General features: G+C 37.3%; 1 protein-coding gene across 3 annotated transcripts in view; it reads left to right on the top strand.

Annotated features, from left to right (window-relative positions):
• The window catches only part of MED13L (mediator complex subunit 13L), a 317,548-nt gene that overhangs the window by 22,946 nt on the left and 270,215 nt on the right, over positions 1–24,387 (top strand). For 2 of the 3 annotated variants that reach the window (XM_008004842.3, XM_008004841.3), the window contains exon 2: positions 17,165–17,402. In XM_008004842.3, coding sequence (XP_008003033.1) covers positions 17,165–17,402 — 238 coding nt within the window. Of the gene's footprint in view, positions 1–17,164; positions 17,403–24,387 lie in introns of those variants that run through there. The other variant, XM_073021142.1, reaches the window with a different exon arrangement.

Below are 24,387 nucleotides of genomic sequence, written 5' to 3'. Positions count from 1 at the left end.
TATATGGTGTGAGGTAAGGATTGACGTTCTGGTTTTGTTTTGCATATGTATGGCAAATTATTTAAACATCATTTGTTGAAGACTTTTCCTGTTGAATGACCTTAGAATCTTTGTTAAAAATTAACGGAATGTGTGTGTGCCTTGTTTTTTTCTGGGCTCTACATTCTGTTCCTTTGATCTACATGTCTGTTGTGCCAGTACAACACTGTGATGATTACTGAAATTTTATAATATGTCTTGAAATTAGGATAAATTCTCTGACTTTGTTCTTTTTAAAAATTGTTTTGATTCTTCTGGGTGTTTTCATTTCAATATAAGTTTTAGGATCAGCCTGTCAATTAAATTTTTTTTTTCTATGGGGATTTATTTGTGATTGTATTGAATCTGTAGATCAAATTGGGAAAATGGACATTTTAATGATTTTAAATCTTTCAGTTCATGAACATGATCTGGCTCTTCATTCCTCTAGATACTTAATTTCTCCCAACGTTGTTCTGTAGTTCTTGGTATATAGATCTGGAACATATTTTTATCATATATATTCCTAAGTAGGTTGTGTTTTTCAATGCTGTTTTGATGGCTATTATTTTAGAGTATTACCTCCCACCTCCTTTGGACACAGAGTCTCACTCTGTCACCCAGGCTGGAGTGCAGTGGTGTTATCTCAGCTGACTGCAACCTCTGCCTCTCCAGTTCAAGCAGTTCTCCTGCCTCAGCCAAGAGAACCCCAGTAGCTGGGATTACAGGTGTGTGCCGCCATGCCTGGCTAATTTCTTTGTATTTTTAGTAGAGACAGTTTCACCATGTTGGCCAGGTTGGTCTTGAACTCCTGACCTCAAGTGATCTGCCTGCCTTGGCTACCCAAAGTGCTAGGTTTACAGGTGTGAGCCACTGCACCCGGCCATTTGAGAGTATTTTTTGACATGTTTACTGTTAGTATATAGAAATGCCATTAATTTTTGGATATTGATTCTGTATACTGCAACTTTCCTAAGCTTTGTTAGTTGTAGTAGCTTTTTTTGTAAATCCTTGGAGTTTTAAAAATGTACCTGATGGTGTTTTCTGCAAATACAGATGGGTTTATATCTTTCTTTGTAATTTGTATTTTACTGCTTTTTCTTGCTTCATTGTATTGATTAGGACCTGCAGGGCAGTATTGAATAGAAGTAGTCAGAGTATACATCCTTGTCTTGTTCCTATTCGTAGGCAAAAAATATTCACTCTTCTCATTGTTAACATTAGCTTTGAATGTTCTGATATCCCCGTAAGGTTGAGAAAGTTCTCTTTAATTTTTAGTTTTTAAAATACTGTGAAAGCCACTGAGCTCACACCTGTAATCCCAGCAATTTGGGAGGCTGAGGTGGGTGGATCACTTGAGGTCAGGGGTTCGAGACCAGCCTGGCCAACGTGGCGAAACTCCGTCTCTACTAAAAATACAAAAAATTAGTCTGGCATGGTGGCACACGCCTGTAATCTCAGCTACTCAGGAGGCTGCAGCACGAGAATCTCTTGAATCCAGGAGGTGAAGGTTGCAGCTAGCGAGTATTGCGCCACTGCACTCCAGCCTGGGTGACAGAGTGAGACTGTCTCAAAGAAAAAAAAAAAAGCCATGAAGGTAGGTGTTGATTTTTGTTAAATGTTTTTTTCTGCATCTATTGAGATGATCATAGGTTTTGTTCTTTTTTTTTTTTTTTTTTTTGAGACGGAGTCTCGCTCTGTCGCCCAGGCTGGAGTGTAGTGGCCGGATCTCAGCTCACTGCAAGCTCCGCCTCCCGGGTTTTCGCTATTCTCCTGCCTCAGCCTCCTGAGTAGCTGGGACTACAGGCGCCCGCCACCTCGCCCGGCTATTTTTTTTGTATTTTTTAGTAGAGACGGGGTTTCACTGTGTTAGCCAGGATGGTCTCGATCTCCTGACCTCGTGATCTGCCCGTCTCGGCCTCCCAAAGGGTTTTGTTCTTTTAATATGGTGAATTATACTGATGGGTTTCTAAATGTTGGACTAAGCTTGAATTCCATGACAAACCTTAAGCTCATAGTGTATTATTTTATGTGTTATTAGATTTGATTTGCTAATATTTTGTTAATGGCTTTTTGATCTGTGTTTATGAGGGATATTGGCATGTAGATTTTTTATAATCTCGGTTTTGGTATCATGGGTAATGTTGGTGTCACAAAATAGTTTTGGAAATAGTCTGTCCTTTGTTTTCTGAAAGAATTTGTGCAGGGCTAGTGATATATTTTCCTTAGATGTTCAATAGAATTCACCAGTGAAGCTATATTGCCTTGGAGATTTTCTTGTGGGAAGGTTTGAAACCATGAATTTCATGTCTTTTTAAAATTTTTTTGAGACCGAGTTTCGCTGTTATTGCCCTGCCTGGAGTGCAATGGCGCCATCTCGGCTCAGTGCAGCCTCTGTACCCCTCCCCCCACGGCCTGGGTTCCAGATATTCTCCTGCCTCAGCTTCCCAAGTAGCTGGGATTACAGGTGCGCATCAACACATCTGGCTAGTTTTTGTATTTTTAGTAGAGACGGAGTTTTGCCATGTTGGCCAACCTGGTCTTGGGACTCCTGACCTCAGGTGATCCACCCGCCTCGGCCTCCAAAAGTGCTAATATTACAGGCGTGAGCTATCACGCCTGGCCCTCCATGTCTTTAATAGATATAGAGTTGTTCAGGTTTTCTATTTCTTTGTTAATTTGGTAAAGGAATTTTGTTCATTTAACCTGAGTTTTATTGCACAAAAATTGTAATAATTCCCCTATCATTTTACTGTTTTTAGAATGTGTGGTAATGCTTCCCCTTTTGTTCCTGATATTGGTAGTGTGTCTGTTCATTCTCTCTTGATTAGTCTAATGAGCATTTATTAATGTTACTAATCTTTTTAAAGAACCAGTTTTTTGGTTTCTTTTTTTCTGTATTGTCAAATTTGTTTTATATCTTATCTATTAATATTTCTTCTTTTTTCCACATTATTTACTTTCTTCTATTTGCTTTTGGTTTAATTTCTTCTTCCTTTCATAGCTTCTGAGGGTAGATGCTTAGATCACTGATATTATGCCCTTTTATGATTATTATTTTTTGAGACACATTGTCACTCTGTCACCCAGGCTGGTGTGCAGTGGAGAAATCACAGCTCACTGCAACCTCAGTGTCCCGGGCTCAAATGATCCTCTCACCTCAGACACCTGAGTAGCTGGGACCACAGGCATATGCCACCACACCTGGCTTTTTTTTTTTTTTTCTTTTTTTTTTTTTTAGTAGAGACAAAGTTTTGTCATGTTGCCCATGCTGGATTTTTGCCTTTCTAATATAAATATTTAGAGCCACAGATTTCTCCTTGAACACTGTTTTATGGACTAGCATATGGTTTTTCTTGGTGAATGTTCCATGTGCATTTGAAGAAAAAGTATTTTGCTACTGTTGATGTAATGTTTTATAAATGTCAATTTGGTTATTTTGGTTGATAGTGTTGTTCATGTTTTTTTTTTTAATCCTTATTAATTTTATGTCTGCTTGTTCTATGGCTGAGAGGAGGCCTGTTGGAGTTTCCAATTATAATTTTGGATTTCTGTTTTTCTTTTTCAGATTTTTTTCCTTTATGTATTTTGAAGCTGTGTTATTAGGTGCCTATGCATTTGAGATTTTTTATGTTTTTTGAAGAATTGACATTTTTATCGTTACAATTTATTTTCCTTATTCCTAGTAATAGTACTTCTCTTGGTGTCAACTTTGATATTAATGTTGCCCCTTTAGCTCTCTCATAATTTGCACAGTATATCTTTTTTCTGTCTTTTCACTCTTAACCCAAATGTGTCGTTATATGTAAGGTGCATTTCTTGTAGGTAACATGTAACTGGGCCTTACTTTTTTTTTTTTGAGACGGAGTCTCGCTCTGTCACCCAGAGCTGGAGTGCAGTGGCGCGATCTCGGCTCACTGCAAGTTCCGCCTCCTGGGTTCACACGATTCTCCTGCCTCAGCCACCAGAGTAGCTGGGACTACAGGCGCCCACCACCACGCTGGCTAATTTTTTGTATTTTTTTTAGTAGAGATGGAGTTTCACCGTGTTGGCCAGGATGGTCTCTATCTCCTGAGCTCGTGATCTGCCTGCCTCGGCCTCCCAAAGTGCTGGGATTACAGGCGTGAGCCACTGCGCCCGGCCAGTTGGGCCTTTTAAAAAAAAGATCCATGATGACAATCTCTGCCTTCTAATTGTAATACTTAGAGAATTTATATTTAATATAATTATGTTGATTTACTTGGGTTTAAGTACACTGTCTTGTTTTCCTCCCTACTGGTCCTGTCTGTTTTAGTTCCTTTCATTCTCTGCTTTTTTTTTCTTTTTTTAACCTACTTTGGATTATTTTGAGTATTTTTTATGGCTCCATTATCATTTATTGAATAATTGGCTTATTAGATATACCTCTTTGTTTTACTTTTTAGGGGTTGATCAAGGGTTTATAATGTGCATCTTACACTTACCACAGTTTACCTTCAAATAATATTAAACTTCTTTATTTACAATGTAAAAACCTCCCACTTTCTCCTTCTGGCCTTTGTGCTATTGTTGTCATACTTTTTTTTTTCTTTCTATATCTGACATGTAGTCCACAAGGCATTATCATTTTTGCTGTAAACAGTTAATAAGCCTTTAAAGAAATTTAAAGATGAAAAAACAAATATTTTATATTTATTTATATGTTACCTATTCCTGGTAATTGTTCTTCTTTTGTGTAGATCCAGGTTTCTATCTTGTGTCATGTTCCTTGTACCTGAAGAATTTTAAAAAAAAGTATTCTAGTTACATTAATTTTACTGCAGGTCTGTTGGCTTCTGTTCATCTAAAAATAAGTCTGTATTTTACCTTAATTTTTGAGGGATATTCATCTTTGATCTAAAATTCTAGGTTTGGGAACTATTTTTTTCTTTTAGCATATTTTTCCATTGTTTTTGGCCTGCATATTTTCAGCTGAGAAGTCTGTAGTTAATATTATCTTTGTTTTTTCTTGTGTAATGTATCTTTTTTTCCTCTGCCCACTTTTAATATTTTCCTTTTTATCACTGGTTGTTACAAATTTTATTTTGTTGTATTTTGGTGTGAGTTTTTTTTTTTTTAGTTTATGCTGCATTAGGGTTCACTGAACTCTTTAGATCACAGGTTTATTGATTTCATGAAACTCGGAGACAGTGTGGTCCTTATTCTGAAATAATTTTTGTTCCCATTCTCTCCCACATTCTGAGACACTAATGGCATGTATGTTAGATTGCCTGATACTGTGCTGACTGCAGAAGTCACTTTGGCTTGTTTGTTATGTTTTGTTATACGCATTATTTGTTTTTCAACTTTGATAGTTAATATTGTGTGTTTTAAAGCCCTGACCCCCCCCCCCTTTTTTTTTTGTAGGTAGTGCTTAATCTGCTGTTAAACTCACAGCGAATTTTTCATTTTATATTTCGCGTATTTGAACTGTAGAAATTTTACTTAGTTAAAAAAAATCCCCCATTTATGTCCTTATGTTTGTGTTTTTCCTTAAATTCTTGACCATATTTATAATGGCTGTTTTAATTGGCTTGTCTGTTAATTTCATCATTACTTTCATTTCTATGTCTGTTTCTGTTAAGTGACTTTTCTTACAGTCATGAGTCCCATTTTTCTACTTCTTGAATGTCTGGTATTTTTTATTGGTTTTCGGACATTGTGAATGTTGTTGAAAGTCTGGATTTTATTTCTTTCCTTTAAAGAGTTGAATTTTGTATTGGCTGGTAGTTAAGTTACTGGCAGTTAATAAGATCAGCCTATTATTATTAGTATACTTTTTTCCTGAGGCTTGATTATTAGCGTGGGTTAGAATAGACTTTATGCTAGCACTGGTTTCCTCCTTATGAGGTATGGTCATTTTATGGTCTCTATTCAGTGCCCAAGGTGTTTAACAATGTTATTTCTCTGTGTCTGTTCAGAACTTGACTGCCTCCCAGCTTTAGGTGAACTCTTGGAATGATAGCTCCCAGTAGTTCTCTGCCTGACCTTGTTGAATTTTACTGTTTGAATGTGCAGCTTAGTGCTTAGGAACAGTTGCAAAAGAACCTCTATCAGATCTTTGGAGCTTTTTTCCTGAATATTCTTCTTTATGGTGATCTGCCTCCACAAATTCCAGCTGTCTTGGCCTTTGTAGGGCCCACCTCATTGTATGCCTTCTCTCAGGGAGTCTAGCTCTGTACTGCCTGTTGAATAGTGTCTGAAATTTTGCATATTCTGTCTAGTTTTCTGGTTGTTTATAGTGGGAGAACAATTGGTGCTTCTTATTTATATTTTAAATGTCACATTTGTCTGTGTATGTTATCCTAGCTCAGGTATCAGCAGACTTTTTCTTATAGAACCAGCGTAATTATTTCAGGCTCTGGGCCCTGTAGCCCCACTTGCAACTCTGTGATTGTAGTTTGAAAGCAGCCACAGACAATATGCAAAATAAATGGGATAGTTGTGTACTGATAAAACTTTATTTACAAAAACAGGTGGTTAGCCCCAGACCACTGTTTGCTAGCTCCTGAGTTAGTTGACTGAAATACAAATGATATTAGAATTATGAAATCTTATTGTTGGATGGAATCCTTGAGACTCTTATTTCAGGTGTGAAAGGAACCCTTTAAGTCACATTGTTCAATTAGCCCTTTGATATTTGAAGCCACTCTACAGTGTCCTAATCTGGTATTGACCAGCTTCTCCTTAACCCCCCATATCTATGATTAACTCTCAGTCAGGGATTTATTTCTTGAGGGAGCTCTCACTGTTGTTGTTGCTTTAATCATCAGTTTTTCCATTTGGTTCTGTTGCTGCCACTTGGGACTGTGCTGAGCAAATGTAATTAATCTTCTACATATCAGCCTTCCATATAATAGAAGACTAAACAACTTCAGAATCATTTTAACTGAGTATTAAGTTCATTCAGCTGTGTTATTTTTATCACATGGCTTTATTCTTCTATTTTATTCTTGTTGCTGTGTTAATTTGCTTGAAAGGATTGAATGTGGGGCTAGATAGCCTCTAGCCATATGACATGTTTAGATTTCCTCACCAGCCTAGTCTTTCATCTCTTCATTTGTTGCCTTTTACCTAGATTCTTCTTAAAGTATGGAGCTAGGAGCTGAAAGCAGTACTGAATAATGACTGATAATTTAGATCTGTTGAATAGGATCAAGATTTTCTACTTTTATTAATGTAGCTTAAGATGGCAGTTACTTTTTAAATACCGACTTCACATTGTTTAATTGTAGTAAACTTACTGTCAAGTAAAATATCTAAGCCCTTGCACTCATACCTTTGCTATAAACCAGCTTGAAAAAATTTTTATACTTTTTGGTTAATATTGGTAAACTGAGCAGTGAAAAGAAAATGACACTTGAGGAAAACAGTTATTATGAATCAGTACATATGCATATGTGTGTGTATATATTTGTTAGAAAGCATCTTTTATATATGACCTCATTGTATGGAGGAATACCACATTGTATTTCTCGCAACATGGAAATAACCAGTCAGATGGGAGGCCCATTGTCTCGTCAGCAGCCCATCTACACAGGGAATCCTTGGCCAGCAGCATAGTTATGGCTGAGAAGAATTTGAGCAGAGCCAGATGGGATGGAGTGTGCTGCTGGAAAGATGTCTCGGTCCAGCTGGGTTTTAATAGTCTAAAATGGAGAAAAGAAACAGTCAACAGCACCACATTATTTTAACACATGGTTAAATAACCTTTTGGCTTTTGCAGCACAATTTATGGGATATTAAATTGTTCTTCAGTTTAGGAATTTGTCTAGAATAAGTCTATGAAGTAATGTGAGTTCTCAATATTAGTAGCTTTATATTTTATTACCCCATTTTGATTAATTTTGTTTAAATTTGATTTTTTAAGCAGATTTATATACTCTTACACAATTCAATTAAAGAATCAGATAGTTCTACAAGGTTTATAAGAACAATATTCTGCTCCTGCCCCTGTTTTACCTTCTTTAGAGGCAAACATGACCCTCTTTTGTTGATTATCTTGGTTCTTTCTTAAATGTTTCTAAATACTGAGGTGATAGTTACTTTTAGATTTTTCAGTTCTAGATCTTCCACTATCGAAGAGGATTTAACTCATTCTTTCTGCCTCCTACAAAGCAGATGCTCTTCTAAAAATTTCCCTCCCTCCCTCCCTCCCTTCCCCGTCCCTGTCCCCTTCCCCTTCCTTTCTCTCCCCTCCCCTCCCCACCTGTGCCCCCAGCCCACCACCACCTCTAACTCCTTAGCTCAGGTGATCCTTCTGCTTGAGCCTCCTGAGTAGCTGGGACTACATATGTGTGCCACAATGCTTCAGCTATGTCTGTCAGTAGAGACAAGCTATGTCTGTATGTAGAGACAAGGTCTTGCCGTGTTGCCCAGACTGGTCTCAAACTCCTAGGTCAAGTCATCCTTCTGCCTTGGCCTCCTAAAGTGCTGGCATTACAGACATGAACCACAGGTCCCAGCCTGGTTACTTTTCTATAACTTAACTCATCCCCAAAGTTTTTGCCTATTGTCTGAAACCCCTTTAAGACTCTCAGATGTATCAGGTGTTTTATTAGTTTCACCTTCCTGAAGAAGTCTTTACGGACCTGTCATAATCTTGATCGGTTGCTCTGGTGTGTAGTTGGCAACCTGGAGTCATCATTTGCTGTGATTTTAGGAATTTATTTTGTTCCCTCTCATGTTAGGTCTGTTTCCTGAATCTTATGGCTTCTTGGTTTATTCCCTCCTTTTGGTAAGTACATACCCAGTAGCTGCCTGAGAAATTGTGCTGCTGCTTTTTTTTTTTTCCCCCTCATGTTTAAAAATGCATTTATTATCATATATTTGATAGATAGTTTAGGCTGGTGTAGCCATTTAATATTTAGTTTGGAAATAATTCTTTAGAATTTTGGAGTTATTGCACCTTTGCGTTCTTGCTTGTGGTATTGCTGTTGAGCAGTTAGAAATCCTGATTTTGGATATGTGACCTCTTTTTACTATTTGGAAACTTGAAGGATCTTCTGTTAGTCTGCAGTGTGCTGAAAGTTTACAGTGATATGCCTTCCGCGAGTCTCTCTTAATCCGTTGTTCTGAGCACGCAGAGAGCTCTTTCAATCTAGAAATTCACGTTCTGTTTTTCTGGGAAATTGTTGTGAATTGTTTTATTGGTCATTTCCTCTTTATTTTGTGTATTTTCTCTTTCTGAAAGCTCTTGTATTTGGATTTCAGCTTCCTTGTATTTGGATTTTCAGCTTTCCCCCATTTTTCATTTTTGTTTATTTGCTTCACTTTCTAGGAGATTTCCTAAACTTTATCTTCTAAACATTTTACTAAGTTTTATAATTTCTGGAATCATTATTTAAAAATTTCCAAGAGCTTTTAAAAAATTCTCTGCTGAAATAGCATCCTGTTGTTTTTAAATGGTTGCACCATTTTATTTTTTTGAGAATATTAATTGTTGGTGTTTTTAAAGTTTTCTTCTCCCAATGTTGTCTTTCCTTCTAGTTGCTTTTTGATTTGTTTTTGTTTCTGTAATTCCTCAGTGGTTTTCCTCAATTATTTAGCAATTCTCGGTTGTATGTTCATGTTTAGGAATGGTGGACTAAGAATCTGCTTGGAATTTCTGAGCATGTGACAGACATTTGCTTAACTGTGCACTTCACTGATCTGGGTGGGCTCTTTAGTTGGGGAATCTCTGATCTCGGTATCTTGAGGTCTTTTCTGTGGAGCTAAGATTTCCCAGAGAAGACTTTTCCAAATTCCTTTCTGAGGAGTGAAGACTGGCTGCTAGTTTTCTGGGTGCTTAGAGGGCAATGGTAGGGAGGGGTGGTCCTTGGCCTTCATTCTATATATTTCACCTAGTGCCCTGTTTTCACTCTGGTTCCCTGCTTTCAGTTTGTGTCCTCCAGTCCAGGTACCCTCTGTTTACTGTCTCCAAATAATACATTTGCATTTATTTTCTGGGGTGAAGAAGGGGCAGTTGTTCAGCTCTGTGCAGTAGGGAGAGTACCTGGGCATCTGAGTGCCTTTTTCTTTTCTTTTGTTTTAATTTTAATTTTATTTTGAGATTGGGTCTCACTCTGTTGCCTAGGCTGGAGTACAGTGGTGTGATCATAGCTCACTGCAGCCTCCGCCTGCCAGGCTCAAGAGACCCGCTCACTTTAGCCTCCCTAGTAGCTGGGACTGCAGGCAAGCAGCCCCATGGCTGGCTTATTTTTTAATTTTTTGTAGAGTTGAGGTCTCACTGTTTTGCTTAGGCTGGTCTAGAACTTCTGTGCTAAAGTGATCCTCCTGCAGTGGGCCTGCCAAAATGTTGAAATTACAGGCGTGAGCCACTGTGCCCAGCTGAACACCTTTTAAGCAGGCTTTTAACCAATTTTCCTTGTTTAATCTCCACTCTGCCTTTCAACCCTACCTCCAAAAGGAATCTGTATTTAATTCCTGAGGCTGAGGGGATTCTGTGTCAATTGGGTTGTATTTCTTTCTTCATGTTTAGGATTCAGTTTTCTTAGGTATTGTAAATCTCCTTATCAGAGCATCTGCTAACCTAGCCTTCAAAATTTTGATGCTGTATCCTCTCTTGTTCCACCTGCCATTGTAATTATGTCATTTAATGAAATAAAACAATGAAACACATGTTTTTCTTGGTGTCTTACAGGGGTTTAGGAGAGAGCAAAAGCAGATGTGTATGTTTATTTGCTATCTTTACCTGGAGTTGATTAGTTATGTTTTAACAGAAGTTTCTGTTACATGTGACTTTTTTCCTTCCTCTGAGTTGAGAGGTGGCTTAATATGTTTACTGTATTGACCTGCTCTACTGGAGTAGTAACCCAATCATAGGAGGAGGTGAGGTGGGGCCCACTTGGAATTTCCTAGTGCATGCTTGTCAGCCTCAAATGATCACAGCTGCCTTTTCTACACGCCAGCCTAGAATCCTGCCCAGGATTGATACGTTAAACTAATTGGTTTATACTTTGAGGAATCTTTGAATAGTTTCCTGAAGTGTTGACTATCTTCTGGCAGCTTTTCTGTTCTTGATGGTAGTAAGGGTTCCATTTCATTTACAAGTTGCCTTTATGAGTGGGATGTAATTAGCTTGGGCCAGGAGACTTAAACTCATTTGTAGTATCTAGGTTAACCCTGTCACTTTTTGGTCCTGAATCTGAGGTGTCTTGAGGTAGAGTAGATTTTTAACATCGCGTAGGTAAATGGTTGAAAAACCGGGCCTTGGAACCTAGACCGGGCCTTAGAACCTAGACCTCCTGATTTCCAGCCAGTGTTCTTTCCATGATACTACACCATGGGTTCATTCTAATCAATGTCTCGATTTTACTGTGTTCGTTGATCGCTGACTGTGGTTTTAACTCTGAGGAGCCATATTGCAAGTATATGCTGTTGGTCACAAGGGATCTAGTTGCTATGGGTCACTGTAAATAAATGATCTCATTTCCTACATATTGTGTGTGAAGAATAGGACACTAAGAATCAATATAAATTTTCTTTGAATCACATTTATGTCAGTTTGGAAGTGCTTTATCCCTGTTTTGTTGTAATCTATTTAATTAGAACTGTTCGGAACTGATTGTAGTGGTCTTTTGGTTAGGCCAGGGGAGTATCTGCCACTTAACCCATTTACGCCTAGTGTTCCATTATTGGAACACTAAACTTGTGGGAGTTATTTATATCCTACTGCTCAAGGTCATTGCCAAGGTCTGATTTTTCACAAAAAAATTTACATCCTCCCACGTAAATGGGTTAAGTTCAATTTTCTGAGAACCGTGACTACCCGTATATTACATGCCAGCCATTGCTGAGCAGATTTCCTTCTAGTCTCCCTTGCTATCAGAATAATGATTATGTTGGTTCGTTATATGTATTACCTAAGAATTAGTTTATGTAGAAGCCATCTTATAGTGGTAACTTGTAAAAGAAGGCATATAATCATCTGAGTGAAATAAAAGTTTATTCTATTCATGGGATGATATGTAGGCACTCTTATACCAGTTTTCTTAATACCTTAGGAAGACTAAAGAAAGATTCATGAACTTTCTTAAATTAGAAAGTATGGCCATGAGAGCTCTAGTCATTGCTAAATTGAGTTGATGACAGTTTCTTTGTACTATTTTGTAATCCTCTAGGGCTAATTTTTACCATTTGCCTTACGAAGCAGCATGGCAGAATGGAGAGAATTTATACTTTAAATTCAGTTACAGCTTAAGTCTAGTTTTATTTGGGATCTGCCATTTGCTACCTGTGTGGCACTGGGAGAATTATTCAACCTTTCTGAGTCCTAATTTCTTTAGCTGTCTGTTGTGAAGTTTATAAATTATATGGGAAGTCACTAGTATGGTGCTCGGTATTAGAAATAATATGTGAAAACTCATATGGTCCCTGGTGTTAAGTAGATGCTTGGTAAATAATGATGGTGGTTATTATACATAATGTGCATATGGCTTTCCTTCTTTGTGTGTGTGTGTGTGTGTGTGTGTGTGTGTATATATATATATATATATGTATTTTTTTTTTTTTTTTTGAGACGGAGTCTCGCTCTGTCGCCCAGGCTGGAGTGCAGTGGCCGGATCTCAGCTCACTGCAAGCTCCGCCTCCCGGGTTCACGCCATTCTCCTGCCTCAGCCTCCCGAGTAGCTGGGACTACAGGCGCCTGCCACCTCGCCCAGCTAGTTTTTTGTATTTTTTTAGTAGAGATGGGGTTTCACCGTGTTAGCCAGGATGGTCTCGATCTCCTGACCTCGTGATCCGCCCGTCTTGGCCTCCCAAAATGCTGGGATTACAGGCTTGAGCCACCGCGCCCGGCCCTTCTTTGTATATTTTGATTTCATCGTTTTGGTTCTATATTTTAGAAACCGTGTAGTTTAATACTTAGATATAATTAAGTATTGTTTATTGACAGTGAGAAATAATTGTGTTTGGGGATAATTTTGAATCTAGAATTATTTTAAAGGTTTGCTTTAAAATTTTGAAATCATTAGGTAAAGAATTTTGTGTTTTAGAGATAAACATTAGTCAGGGATTGAGACAGTATGGCTGGGCGCCGTGGCTCACACCTATAATCCCAGCACTTTGGGAGGCTAAGGCGAGTGTATCACCTGAGGTCGGGAGTTTGAGCCTAGCCTGGCCAACAACATGGTGAAACCCCGTCTCTACTAAAAATAGAAAAATTAGCTGGGTGTGGTGGCGGGCACCTGTAATCCCATCTATTTGGGAGGCTGAGGCAGGACAATGACTTGAACCTGGGAGGGAGAGGTTGCAGTGAGCCAAGATCACACCCCTTCTCTCCAGCCTGGGAGACAGAGCAAGACTCCATCTCAAAAAAAAAAAAACAAAAACAAAAAAACAAAAAAACCCACAAAAACCAAAAACCAAACCAAAAAAACCAATAGAACTTGGAGTGCACTTGATTTTTTAACTATAAATGTGATCACGGTCTGTGAAGATGTTTTACTCTTAATTGAATAAACATCCATGATGGGATTTTTTTTTTTCTTGGACAAACTGTTTCAATATCATTAAGCTGTCTTTTACCAAACATTAATTCAAAATTTAAAGCTAAATCTTCCAACGCTGATTTTGTATTTAGTTACCTCTTTTAGACTTGATTATTGTTACATTTTTCCATGAAGACCAGTATAATGATATTTAGTTTTAACTTTAAAGGAACTGTTTTAGCTGAATTAGGAGGTGTTTTAAGTTTGTAGCATTGCTGTTGTGTCACTTGCATTTGTAAGATATCACTTGCTAGAACAACTTTGTAAGAAACAGCAGGTGGTAGCAGCTTCCCTTTGCCACTGACAGCATAGATATACTGATAGGCAGTTAGTGGAAGTATTAGGATTAGGACACCATTCTCCTAAAACAATGCTAAATATTTTGTCTGCTCTACTGCCGGATATTACAGGTGAAAGTGTTGTAGTGAGTAAATTACTGTGCATAGATTTTCATGGGGACTGACTCATCTGATGTTTAAAACTCTGATATTAATTTTCTAGCCCTTTAAGGTTATTAGTGATTCATATTTATTATTTATTTATTTATTTTCTTTTGTGACGGAGCCTCGCTCTGTTGCTGGGCTGGAGTGCAGTAGCTTGATTTCGGCTCACTGCAACCTCCGTCTCCTGGGTTCAAGCGATTATCCTGCCTCAGCCTCCCAAATAGCTGGAACTACAGGCGTGCACCACCACACCCCGCTAATTTTTGTATGTTTAGTAGAGACGGGATTTCACCATGTTGGCCAGGCCTTTGATCCGCCCGCCTCGGCCTCCCAAAATGCTGGGATTACAGGCATAAGCCACTGCGCCTGGCCTGTTGGCGCAGCCTCATCCACAAGGCTCTTAGGCACAGAATACTCTCTTTAGCTTAGGTGATAAAAGAAGTTAGTCTTTGGCTTACCTTCTTGGATTTCAACTTCTTTCTATTTTTGTTTGCTTCTTTGATGTTTAAAGATTGATGTTAGGGTTTCTGATTAAAATACACACATTGCTTTTATTTGAAGAAACAGGAACTTGGCCAGGCACAGTGGCTCATGCCTGTATAATCCCAGCACTTTTGGAGGCCGAGGAGGGTAGATTGCTTGAGGTCAGGAGTTCGAGACCAGCCTGGCCAACACGGTGAAACCCCGTTTCTACTAAAAATACAAAAATTAGCTGGGCGTGGTGGTGCACGCCTGTAATCCCAGCTACTCTGGAGGCTGAGGCACGAGAACTGTTTGAACCTGGGAGGCCGAGATCCTGCTACTGTACTCCAGCCTGGGTGATACAGCGAGGCTCCATCTCAAAAAAAAAGGAACTTGTAAGATAGAAAAATAGACAAAGTATATGAACAGACAACTCAAAGTGAAAGAAATAGTACTACTACTACTACTGGTATAATGAAAATATTATTTACAGTTTTTGCTGTGTCCCAGACACTGTCTTAAGTGCTTCATATGTATACTGACTCATTGAACCAATGAATTAGTACAGAGCTGGGACCCAAACCCAGGAACGGTGGCCCCATCTGATCAAAGATGTGATACCACATACTGATTTCCTCCTAGCAGAACAAGGACTACCTATTAATAGAAGTACATACCCTTCTATTCAATTGGCAGATATTTTAAAAGACATGCAATTTGGGAGGTGGCTATTTGTATTGGGGAGACTATTAACTGAAGAGTAATGTGGTGGCATACATCATGAGTCTTGATATATTCATATTCTTTGGTAATTCAGTATTAAGCAATCTCTTTAAAGGAAATAATCAGGAAAATAACAGTGTTCAAGGATGTTAACCAATTATAGTAATTACAGTAGTGGAAATAAAATGGAAGATTGTCCAGTTGTTATGGAATGGTTAAATTATATTTTTTCCAATGAATAGAATATTATGCAAACATTAAAAGTGTGTTTTGAAGAATAATTAGTAATATATAAAAATAAGTAAAAAAATAAGATATAAATCATCCAATATGGTTCCAACTTTAAAGTGTATATGTACAGAAAAAGAGGAAGGACATATACAGTAGGATGCTAATGATTATTATAACGTGATTATGGTGTATTACTTCTGAACTTCTTACATTGGCCATGTAGTGCTTTTATATTTAGAGGAAACCAAGTAACATACAGGGAAACCCTAAACGATGCCAGTGCCGGCTTTTTACTTAAACATATTCATTAAAAATTTAGATTTGCATATCTCAGTGTAAAATATAAGTTACTGAATTTTAGGTATTTTTAGTTTGTATATTTTTGTAACTTTTTTGAAGCAAAATATTTTTTTGTTTGTTTTGTTTTTGAAACAGAGTCTCGCTCTGTCACCCAGGCTGGAGTGCTGTGGCGCGATCTCAGCTCACTGCAACCTCCACCTCCCGAGTTCAGGTGATTCTCATGACTCAGCCTCCTGAGTAGCTGGGATTACAGGCATGCGCCACCATGCCCGGCTAATTTTGGTATTTTTAGTAGAGACGGGGTTTCACCATGTTGGTCAGGCTGGTCTCGAACTCCTGACCTTGTGATCTGCCCGCCTAGGCCTCCCAAAGTGCTGGGATTACAGGCATGAACCACTGTGCTTGACCTGAAGCAAAACCTTTTTAATTTGGATTAAATGAAAGGTGATTTTTCTTTTTCTTAAATGTGGTCATTATAGTGATTGATTGCTTTAGCACTTTTAGTATGTTTCAGTTATGTTAGTAGAAGATATGGCTGTTTCCTAATGAGTGGTACTTGTTTTTTTGGTAAACAACTTGCTAACAAAAATAATTGACCTTGTGAGGAAGGAGATGCATGAGTAAGGATTCAATGCAAGGACCTCCTGGGCTGTTTGGTACAGAATTAAATTGCGAATCTGTTTTACTAGTAGTTTTCAATATATAGTTGTACTTTTTAACTATTTCGCTTTCGCTTGTGTTCACTCTTTGAAGTTTAGCTCTTAAAGATTTAAGAAATCTTGAAATGTAAACATATGTAATGGAACAAAGATACAGTATCTGTTCTCTGCTGGTTGCAATGTGTGTAAAAAATAAAAGACCAAACTACAGTAGGGAATTGTTACAGAAGCAAAGCTTTTCTGTTTGCTACATGTTAAAAAACATGAATAAATTGCTGGTAACTTTGCATCAGTTTTCTTAATTGCTTCTACCTAAATAGACTTGGTGTTCATGATGAAACACTCTCATGCTTCATGCTAACTGCTTCCCTAATTAAAAAAGGATTGAAACTGTAACTTGTGGATGGGAAGAAATTATTTGAAAGAAATCATTTCATTTATACAAACTTATTTTTAAAATCTTACTTGATTTCTAAATATAGTTTGTGAGTTGAGTATTGAATGATAACATAGAGAGTAGTTTTCTATATAGGGACTTTTTAGTAAATGTTTAGACAAATGATTCAACAGGAAATAATGATTATCAACTTGTTTTATGTTAGTATTTAATGTAAAGAGCTATGTAGAAATCTTGATAGAAATTAACTTTCTCCCACCTTAAAATTTGAGAAGATTTGACATGCGTTCTTCACTGGGAGGAATCTTATGAAGTTTCGTGTAAATATTTATTTTAGGACAATTGCTTTTCTGTATGGAAGACTGTTTTTGGTGGTCTGTAAGTAAAAAGAAAAAACGATTACAATTTTTTGTCTTTTTCCAGGCTGAACTCACGGGAATCAAATGGCGTAGGTACAATTTTGGAGGGCATGGGGACTGTGGACCCATAATTTCAGCCCCAGCCCAAGATGATCCAATTCTGTTAAGTTTCATCCGCTGTCTGCAAGCTAACCTGCTTTGTGTATGGCGTCGGGATGTCAAACCAGATTGCAAAGAGTTATGGATATTCTGGTGGGGAGATGAACCCAACCTAGTGGGTGTAATCCATCATGAACTGCAGGGTAAGGTTTCTGTTTTTTTCTTAAAAATTATTTGCATCATATTTTTTTGAACATTGGTAAATTTCAAACAGATTATTAAGACTTGTCTAAAAGCAAGATTTTAAGTGTTTCATGGATATCTCTCTCAAAAGGAACATTCTCACCCCTCTTCCTCCTATCCCTGTTTTTTTCCCCCTAACTCTTGTCCTTTTCCAGTTATGCTGAGAATCAGAACCTTGTGAACCATTGCTTAAATTAAATGAGAGTATTGTGTCTCCTGGGTGTGGTGGGGTGGAAACCAGGCTAAGATCCACTGTTTTTAAGTGATAGTGAATTGTGAGTAACTAACAAGACAGTGAATTGAACAGTTATTGCTTTTTTCCTTGTACTGTGGTTGTTATGGTTCATTGCCAGCTGAACTGTTTGGTGGAAAATTGGAGAGATACAGAAATTTAGTTTTGAGCCTAATTGGACAAAATTGTGAGATAACATTGAATAGTATTTTGAGGAAAGATGAATATATGCGATCTGGTCTGAATTTGGTGTAGCAAATTTTCTCTTGTTTTTATTTCTGCTTTTCATGTAATTTGGTGATTCCAGGAAACATTGGCTCCAGTGTTGCCTGATTTTTAGCTTCAGATTGCATCTGATATCTGGAAACTGAATTAATATAAGAATTTCATTTTTCTAAGCTGCTTTATATATTTACCACAGTTTATAAGCATTTTATCAGTTGTCTTTGAATTTCTGGTAAAAATTTTTACCTTTCTGAGTGTTTCTATTTAGTATGCCAAGGGATTTTCTAAAGCAAGACTAATTCTAATCTTCAGTTAGTGTATTAACTCTTTTTGACTTAGTCTCCTAGAGCCAACTTTTATTATCTCCAAACTATATTGTGTTAATCTGTGGCTGAAAAATTTCAGATCGTGTTTGAAATGTTCTGTTACTTGATGTTTTTAATTTTTTTTTTTAAAAGGAAGGAGTAAAGCTAACTTTAATGTATTTTCGAGGCTCTGTTCTAAAGCTATTACATTTGCCTAAAGGATTTCCTGCCAACTTTTGTTTGACACCTTGCTGGTTTTTCTTGGCAGCCATTTTTTATCTGTGATATCTCCTGCCACAGCAGCCAGAGGGCGGTAAACCACAATGGACTAATTGAGCTGTTTACTTTATGGTCCATTTGTCTGTTCAGCTCAGACCTTTATTCTGGTGTTTTTTAGGGTATTTGGTTTATAAATATAGGAACCCATTCTAGGTGACATTGCTTGCTTAGCTGGGTAATCAGCAAAATCCCAGAACTTAATGTTCATCCCAAAGCCTGTTTTATGTAGTTAGCAGTTAACTTAGGTAAAATTAGAGTTTCAGAACATCTGGATTCTGTTTATCAAAATTTTAAAAATAAGATGTCGCCTAGAAGATAATCACAACGTTTTTGTTTGTCCATTAAAATATGGAAACATATTTTTAACTTTTTCCCATGTAGTAGAGAGGTATAAAGCTTTTTAAAAAAGTGTCTTTCTTATTTTTCATGATTGTTTCTGACTGTCATCTTCTGTTTCTCTGTATTAATCTCTTACATTTTAGCTTTTTGGTCTGCCCTTTGTTAGTGTGGTACATGTCATTTTGCAATGATGAGGAAACCAAACCCAACTGCTAATTAGGCTTATTTAATTGATAACATAGAATAAAATTATTTATGTATGCCAACAAAGAAAATTGTCAGTGTTCTTAGAAATAGCTTATGAAATTATTGTTATTTTTCATGGGCTTTGTTACTGAGTTAACAAAGGGATAGGGCATTTAAATTTTGGTATAGTTGCTTTAGATTGCATGTGTAGATTAATATCTTCAGTATTTTTTGATAAAGAGTTAAGCAAAGATTGAATTATTTTTAGATTTTTAAAAAATTCCAGAAGCGCTACATTTAAATTAGAAAATTAGGAAAACATAGAATCATCATATGGAGAGAACAAAGAAATAAAAATACTGAAGTCTGAGAGAGTTTTAGATGTTTTATGTGTAAATGAAATTGGTGCCGGCCGGGCGCGGTGGCTCAAGCCTGTAATCCCAGCACTTTGGGAGGCCGAGACGGGTGGATCACGAAGTCAGGAGATCGAGACCATCCTGGCTAACATGGTGAAACCCCGTCTCTACTAAGAAATACAAAAAACTAGCCGGGCGAGGTGGCGGGCGCCTGTAGTCCCAGCTACTCGGGAGGCTGAGGCCGGAGAATGGCGTGAACCCGGGAGGCGGAGCTTGCAGTGAGCTGAAATCTGGCCACTGCACTCCAGCCTGGGCTACAGAGCGAGACTCCGTCTCAAAAAAAAAAAAAAAAAAAAAAAAAGAAATTGGTGCCATCCAGTTTTTCTAATGTTCTAATGTAGTATTGTGAACGTTTTCTCTTGAGAATGATTACTTTTCTTTTAAGTTTGAAAGTGGTATAAGCTGTTTATATTTTGTATTCTACTGGGAAAGTATTACAGTAATGGAATAATTATAACTTCATTGACTGCATCTGCTATTTTTAATATGAATTTTGAGCAAGTTTTTAGATCCATTTATATGAAGTGTCCATTTTTGTAGGTAAAAGTAGTTGAAGAAGGTAATACATGGTTCAACCTAATAACAGAACATATCTAGCCTTAATTAGAAAAATAAGTGTCATAAAGACAACTTTGTTTCAAATAAGGGGAAATGTGATAGCAGTCATGAAAAAACTGAAGGATACAAAGAGAATATTTTAATTGGTAGCCATACAAAGTGGGGATATTTTAGAATCTATTTCATTCTCTAATATAGTTGAGTCATTTTATTTTGGGTAAAATAAATTACAGGCCGGGCATGGTGGCTCATGCTGGTTATCCCAACACTTTGGGAGGTTGAGGGGGCCCGACTGCTTGAAGCCAGGAATTCGAGACCAGCCTGACTAACATGGTGAAACCCTGTGTTTACAAAAAATACAAAAAAAAATTAGCCAGGTATGGTGACCTGCGCCTGTAATCCCAGCTACTCGGGTGACTGAGGCTGGAGGATCACTTAAACCCAGGAGCCCAAGGTTGCAGTGAGCAGAGATCATGCCACTGTACTCCATCCTGGGCAACAGTGAGACCCTGTCTCAAAAAAATAGAATAAATAAATAGTAGCAGAATCCTGCTAGCAGGCTTCAGTGTTAAGCATGAGATTACCATTATTTGTAACATTTTTTAAATAGGGACATTTTACGTTTCTTACATTGCTTCTTAGTTATGTTATTTGGCATTTCCTGGCTGGTCACGTTGGCTCATGCCTGTAATTCCTGCACTTTGGAAGGCCTAGGCAGGAGGATCACCTGAGTTCAGGAGTTGGAGACCAGCCTGCGCAACATAGTGAAACCCCCTCTCTAGTAAAAAATAAACAAAAATTATCTGGGCATGGTGGTGGGTGCCTGTAATCCTAGCTACTGGGAGGCTGAGACAGGACAATCGCTGGAAACCGGGGAGGCAGAGGTTACAGTGAGCTGAGATCATGCCACAGCACTCATGCTAGGCAACACAGCAAGACTCCATTTCAATAAATAAATAAATAAATAAATAAAAAAATAGTAGCAGAATGCTGTTAGCCAGCTTAAATTAAGCATGGCATTACCGTTATTTGTAACTTTTAAAAATAGGGACATTTTACTGTTTCTTAAATTGCTTTTTAGTTATGTTATTTGGCATTTCCCTTTGTCTTCATAGTGTATTCCAAGAAGCGTACTACCAAGAAAGCTCACAGTGAGGTAGAATACCAAAGCAGCCATCTTGCATTTAAATGTATAAAGTATCCCATAAAATGAGAATAATCCTACAGGTACACACACAAGTTAGTTTTATGATATACTTTTTGTTTAATTGCTTGAAATATCTGTGAAATAGTCTGAGAGAAGACTATAACACATTTATAGTCTGTCCTTGTCACTTGAATAAACACTTTTGCGCTCTTGTCTGGGGAATTGCTAATATGTATGGTGTAGTGATTCAGAGCATGGACTCCGGATTGCTTGGGTTTGAATGCTTGCATGATCACTAGCTGTGTATTCTTGATCTAATTATTTAACTTAAACTGTGCCTCAGTTTTCTCACTGTGAATTAGGTTATGAGGTTAAGAAAAATTAAAAGTACTTAGAGCAGCATATATAGCAGTTAATCTATAATTGTAACTATTGCTGCTGCTACTGTGCAAAGACCTACAGGCTGCGAATGAATTGTGGCAAGAACAGGTTACCTGCGTCTTAGGGTAGGAGTGAAATAGTCTCCCCTCTAAAAGGCTGAGTAGGTTGGTCATAGTGTGGAGTACACAGTACCAAGGATAAGAAATCTGGACTTAATTTGATAGATTTTGAGGAGTTAAAGGTTTCTGATCAGGAAAGAGATACAATTAGGAAGATTAACTTAGTGATATACAGGATTAATGTGTACAGGGAAACCATAATATTGTGATTTTAAAATTCTAAATTAGAATATAAACTTAAATATTCTGTTCAGGATACAGATTTATTTAAATTAAAAATACTAATGATTATATACTATAATTCATATTAATAGTCTTTAACACTTTTATTATACTTTTGCTGTTTTGGCTTGACTAAATTCTATATTTTAATTTAAGTTTTAGAGATTAATACAGTGTGCTGAATGGACTTCTCCTTATCTACCAAACAAATAAATACTTCTTACCTTTTTTTTTTTATTTCTTTAGACGGAGTCTTGCTCTGTTGCCCAGGCTGGAGTGCAGTGTGCAATCTTGGCTCACTGCAACCTCTGCCTCCCAGGTTCAAGCAATTCTCCTGCCTCAATCTCCTGAGTAGCTGAGATTGCAGGTGTGTGCCACCACGCCCGGCTAATTTTTGTATTTTTAGTAGAGATGGAGTTTCACCATGTTGGCCAGGCATCTCAAACTCCTGACCTCAAGCGATCCGCCTGCCTCAGCCTCCCAAAGTCCTGGGATTACAGGCGTGAGCCACCGCGCCTGGCAACCAATACTTTTTAAATAAACACAATATTCTGGCCAATTCACTGCCTGTTAGTTAGTGGTGGGAAAGACATGCAATCTGGAAAACCCAAAATAGTACAGAGAGCAAGCACAGAACTGCTGATTGCTTGCCCCAAAGCATTACAGATCTCTGTTCCAGAAGGAGAAGTATCAGATTCAGCCTAGTATGTGCTTAAGAATGTTTGTTGAATCAGTTAATGAAACCTATTTTATGAGGTTCTAATGTAGTGCGGTATTGCACTTCCAGAAGATTGACTTATAATCAAATTGTGAAAATTTTTAATGATTTGATAATGTGAGGATATTGAAGCCTAGTTAAAATAAGGCATATTATTTCTGGTTTTAATTCCCAAGGGGGTAGAAATAGCCAATTTTTTGGGTATATTTTCTACCAAAAATATTTAACACTAAATATGGACTGTCTACAATTTTAAAATTTGTGTTGTCTCTATTTTTGATTATTAGACAAATACAAATTAAGAATACATCTGTACAACTCTAAAATTGATCGTCCCTATAACAGTATCAGAAGTCTTCTCAATTGGTTTTAATGTCAGTGCATGGGTAGATTGGCAGTTATTACCCTTTGCTGTGAATTTAGAGACATAAATATAGCTTTTTCTGTTTTTGAGAGTGCTGCCACCTATGCCAGGAGGTGTGGGCGATTGTAAAAACATTAGACATAAGAGAGCCTGGAAATATGGATCTGTTTTCTGACAGTGACCACGGTGTAAGATAATTTAAGGTACTAGTACTATTGTTTATTGAACTGATTGCAACTGGGCATTTTGTAGGAGTGTGGGAAGGCTGAATTTTTTTAGTTTTATAATCTGTATCTATAGATTACAGTCTACAATTCCAAATGGTGGGATTGATAAAACCTTTGTTTAGATAACTCCAAGCAAGAACCTAACTTCTCCACTCCTCCTAGCTTTTTATTTTTAAATAAATATATTTGCACACTTATATGCGTATGCCTGTTTTGCCACATAAACTATTTGAAGGTAGTTTTTAGACTTCATGGACCTTTGCCCCTAAATACTTCAGAATTGAAGTGAAACACTTTCTTACATAACCAGAGCACTTTTGTCGTGCTCAATAAATTTAATGTCAATATAATTAAATTATCTAATATTCAGTCCCTATTCAAATTCCCCAGTTGTCCCAGCAATACCTTTTATAGTTTTCTCTCTTTGATGCAGAATACAATCAGGATCACACATTTTTAGATGGCCTCTCATTTAGAATATTCCTGAAGTTGTCTTGGGGCTCAATGATATTGATGTTGTTTGAAGGGAGCAGTTTAGTTGTCCTGTAAAAGATTCCACATTTTGAATTTGTCTAATTGTTTTCTTACAGTTAGAGTCAGGATAAACATTTTCAGCAAGAATATTGAGTAGATGATGTGTACTTACCATGGCATCACATCAGAAACATGTCATGTCAGTTTGTCTCAATATTGATGGTACTGAGCTTGATCACTTGATTAAGGTAGTGTCTGCCAGATTTCTCCAGTGTAAAGATATCTTTTCCTTTTGTAATTGTTAAGTAAATTTGGGATGAAACTTGGAGATTGTGTGAATATCTCTTTCCTCAAAAGAGCCTAATTTTGAGCCTGTTTAAACCAACTGAAAACTTCCGGAATCACCTGCTTTTAGAAAATCAGTTGAAATCAGATGAAGACTGCATTCTTAAGTCACAGCAGAGTTCAAGAGGAGAAGAGAATAAAAATATTGAAGATATGCCAAAGGCAAATTATAATGGCAGTGTCACGCTCTGAAAATGAATAGCCCCTGTTGCTTAGCATACCTAAAAAGTGAAATGTTGACATTGAATTTTCCAAAATCATAGACAATAAAGTATGTAGGAATATATTACTGTATATCTTAGAGTCTATGAACTTTCAATTGATTTTTGATGGTTTCTGGTTATCCTTAACTAAATGGTAAAAATAATTTCATCAATATTATATATGAATTTATCAGTTGAAATTAAA

This window comes from Chlorocebus sabaeus, chromosome 11 (genome assembly GCF_047675955.1).
Source record: "Chlorocebus sabaeus isolate Y175 chromosome 11, mChlSab1.0.hap1, whole genome shotgun sequence".
In the NCBI taxonomy this organism is placed as follows: Eukaryota; Metazoa; Chordata; class Mammalia; order Primates; family Cercopithecidae; genus Chlorocebus; species Chlorocebus sabaeus.
Note: the sequence above shows the minus strand (reverse complement) of the source record. Positions and strands in the feature narration are given on the sequence as shown.